Source organism: Salvia hispanica, unplaced genomic scaffold (assembly GCF_023119035.1).
Source record: "Salvia hispanica cultivar TCC Black 2014 unplaced genomic scaffold, UniMelb_Shisp_WGS_1.0 HiC_scaffold_11, whole genome shotgun sequence".
In the NCBI taxonomy this organism is placed as follows: Eukaryota; Viridiplantae; Streptophyta; class Magnoliopsida; order Lamiales; family Lamiaceae; genus Salvia; species Salvia hispanica.
In genome coordinates this window covers 2,818-5,410 of record NW_025951360.1, presented here as the reverse complement: position 1 = coordinate 5,410, position 2,593 = coordinate 2,818, and the positions used below count along the sequence as shown (strand labels likewise).

The window sequence follows — 2,593 nt, the reverse complement described above, 5'->3', positions numbered from 1 at the left end:
CCATTTATGAATATTCTATGAGACAAAATTTAGCTCCCACTTTTAAAAGTAGAAAAATACTAGTCTCAATATTCTTTAAGGCTATTAAAACAATTTAAACAGTGCTTGGAGTTAAATTCATCCTAGTTTAATAAAACAAGCCATGACGCTCTTATTAAACACTTAGAATTTAATTATTCATTAAGAAAAGCTCCCACTATTTTAATTATCACTTTCACAACAAAATAAATAAAACAATAACTAATCAAATAGTCAACTCTAGGCTTGGAACATTAAAACAAATTTAATGTGCATACTATATTTACTATACAAGAACTTCTAGTATTTATAACAAATACTTATCTTGTTTCTAGTTGAATTTAATTTACTTGTCTTGTAATCAATTATTGTGATTATTTTTCTTACACCTTTATTTGAACAAACGCGATCATAAGATCATTTTATTTTGTATTGAATCCATGTCGAACATTAATGTTCTATTGACTCATCAACAAAATAATGGTTCAAAAGACTTAAGGATTAAAGAAACTTAATAATCAATATTTCTAGAAGAAAACTTCATAATAATTGAATCAACAAATTTAATTACAAGTAAACATTTTGATATTAACCATGTTACATTTGATGTCATAAATAATTGGATAATCAAAACTTCATTTATCTAATAATGCAAGCATTATAAAATGACATCGATAATCCAAAAACACAATTGATAGTCTAGGAATAAAATTCCACATCAATAATCCATATGATATCAAAACCAAACAATGTACAAGTATCAAAAATCCTCAAAAATTCAACAATGTAAATAAAGCAAAAATAAACTCTTCTGACTTGAACATGGTCATCTCAAAAGTCCACCCCTTCTTTTCATCTTTGTTTGAGCAATCACAAGCTTGTTATAAAGCTCCAAAAACGAAAACTTTTTGTCGCTAAACAAAATTTCATTTCTGACTTCATTAAAGCTATCTGGAAGCCCATCAAGGATCATTATCTGTTGGGTTTCTGGGTCAACTTTCCCCCCCGACAAGTGAAGTTTATTGAAGTAGCCAAGCATGACTAGGGCATATACCCCCACGTCTTGGCCCTCTTCAAACACATCATGCCTTAAATGCTTCACAGCGATACCAGCTCTTACCTTAGAGGACTTTTCTTCAAACCACGTGGGCTTGTTGACCAACGGCCTTTTGGGTTTGTCAAACCTCTCAAGGGCATTGCCAACACTGGCCAAAACGAAGCCCTTGAGATGACATTCCGCGGTATGCCACTGATCACGAAACTCCTTGTCCTCTCCTTGTAGATGGTATGTGGGCGGACGATTCTTGCTGAGAATCAATCTCAAGTCATTGATCAAACGATCAACATCAAGTTTACTTTTCCATTCCTTAAACAATTCAGAGTCACGCTTCCTCGAACTAAGTATGGCATAGTAAATATCCCAAGTATCAATCATCTTTCGTTCAAGCTGAGAACAAACACCAATAATATAAACATGTAAAATTTCAAAGAATTGCAAATAACCACAAAACAATTCATCAATTTTACATCCACAAAAATCAAGCACAAACGTTCTTCTACTAGGAAGCCGTGTCTTATTCATGCAAGAAATTCATTATTTTTACTGGCCACAATGTCGACAGATAGTCCAGAGACCATAAGAATGGCATGGCTGACTAACAATGCTAAAGCGTATAACCATAAAATTAAGCACTAAGGATTCTTTACTTGTGCGTGAACTCCTCTAAAGAAAGGTCGAACCGGACAAGCACCTCCTCCTATAGCTCCCTCTAAGCATTATTAAAATACAATCCTTATAATTTCGCAGCAATATTGCTCCGGTAAAGACCAGTCGCGATATTACTGAAAAACTAATTTTACGATTTTAATAACCTTTATCTAGAGAAGTCCAAACTTACGAACTGGTAATGTTCCTCCCGTAAAGACAGGCCGGTCACTACTTCGCACTAAGACCAATTTTATGGAGGCCATATACAAACGTGTTGTAATTATCGCTTCATATTTTCTTGTTGGTGGTTTTAATAGTTTAATTATCACTTAAGCAGATAAGGCAGGTATCCACATTCAAAGAATAATTAAACATGTACTAGCTATGCATGCAAGGCAATAAGTACATAGTCGATGCATGAGTTAAACTAGATTTTAACAAATAAAATCATAACTCAAAATAAATATCCATCTTTCATCAATAAAACATGTAAACACATTTACAAAAGGTTCACATAAACATAATGACGAAACTTGATCATTTAATTAAGCATCTAAAATAAATAGATAGAATTAAAATTCTATCTTCACATAAACAAGATTATCTAGACATTAAGTCCAATCTTAAACAATCATACATTATTAGTTAAAATAACGTATCTTGATTATTAGAATTACCTTTTAATACTATTAGGATTTACTTAGATAGAATTAATCCATCCTTATCCTAAAATTAATGTCTAGGTGTATATCATAAAAGATTAGCTAAGTCTTAATTTAAAATGCCCACTTGGATATATAAATCCGCATTTATCCAATTAAGACTAAATCCATTTAAAACACACCAATTAAATTTGAGAACTAAATT

General features: G+C 31.8%; 1 protein-coding gene across 1 annotated transcript; it reads right to left on the bottom strand.

Annotated features, from left to right (window-relative positions):
• Nucleotides 1-844: 844 nt before the first annotated feature.
• LOC125197938 lies at nucleotides 845-1,453 on the bottom strand. Its single transcript, XM_048096431.1, has one exon. It carries the CDS (start codon nucleotides 1,451-1,453, stop codon nucleotides 845-847), a length of 609 nt encoding a protein of 202 aa, XP_047952388.1.
• Nucleotides 1,454-2,593: the final 1,140 nt, after the last annotated feature.

Excerpts from the sequence above, each read along its gene's own strand:
- LOC125197938 (XM_048096431.1), bottom strand. The coding sequence starts at position 1,453 with ATGATTGATACTTGGGATATTTACTATGCCATACTTAGTTCGAGGAAG.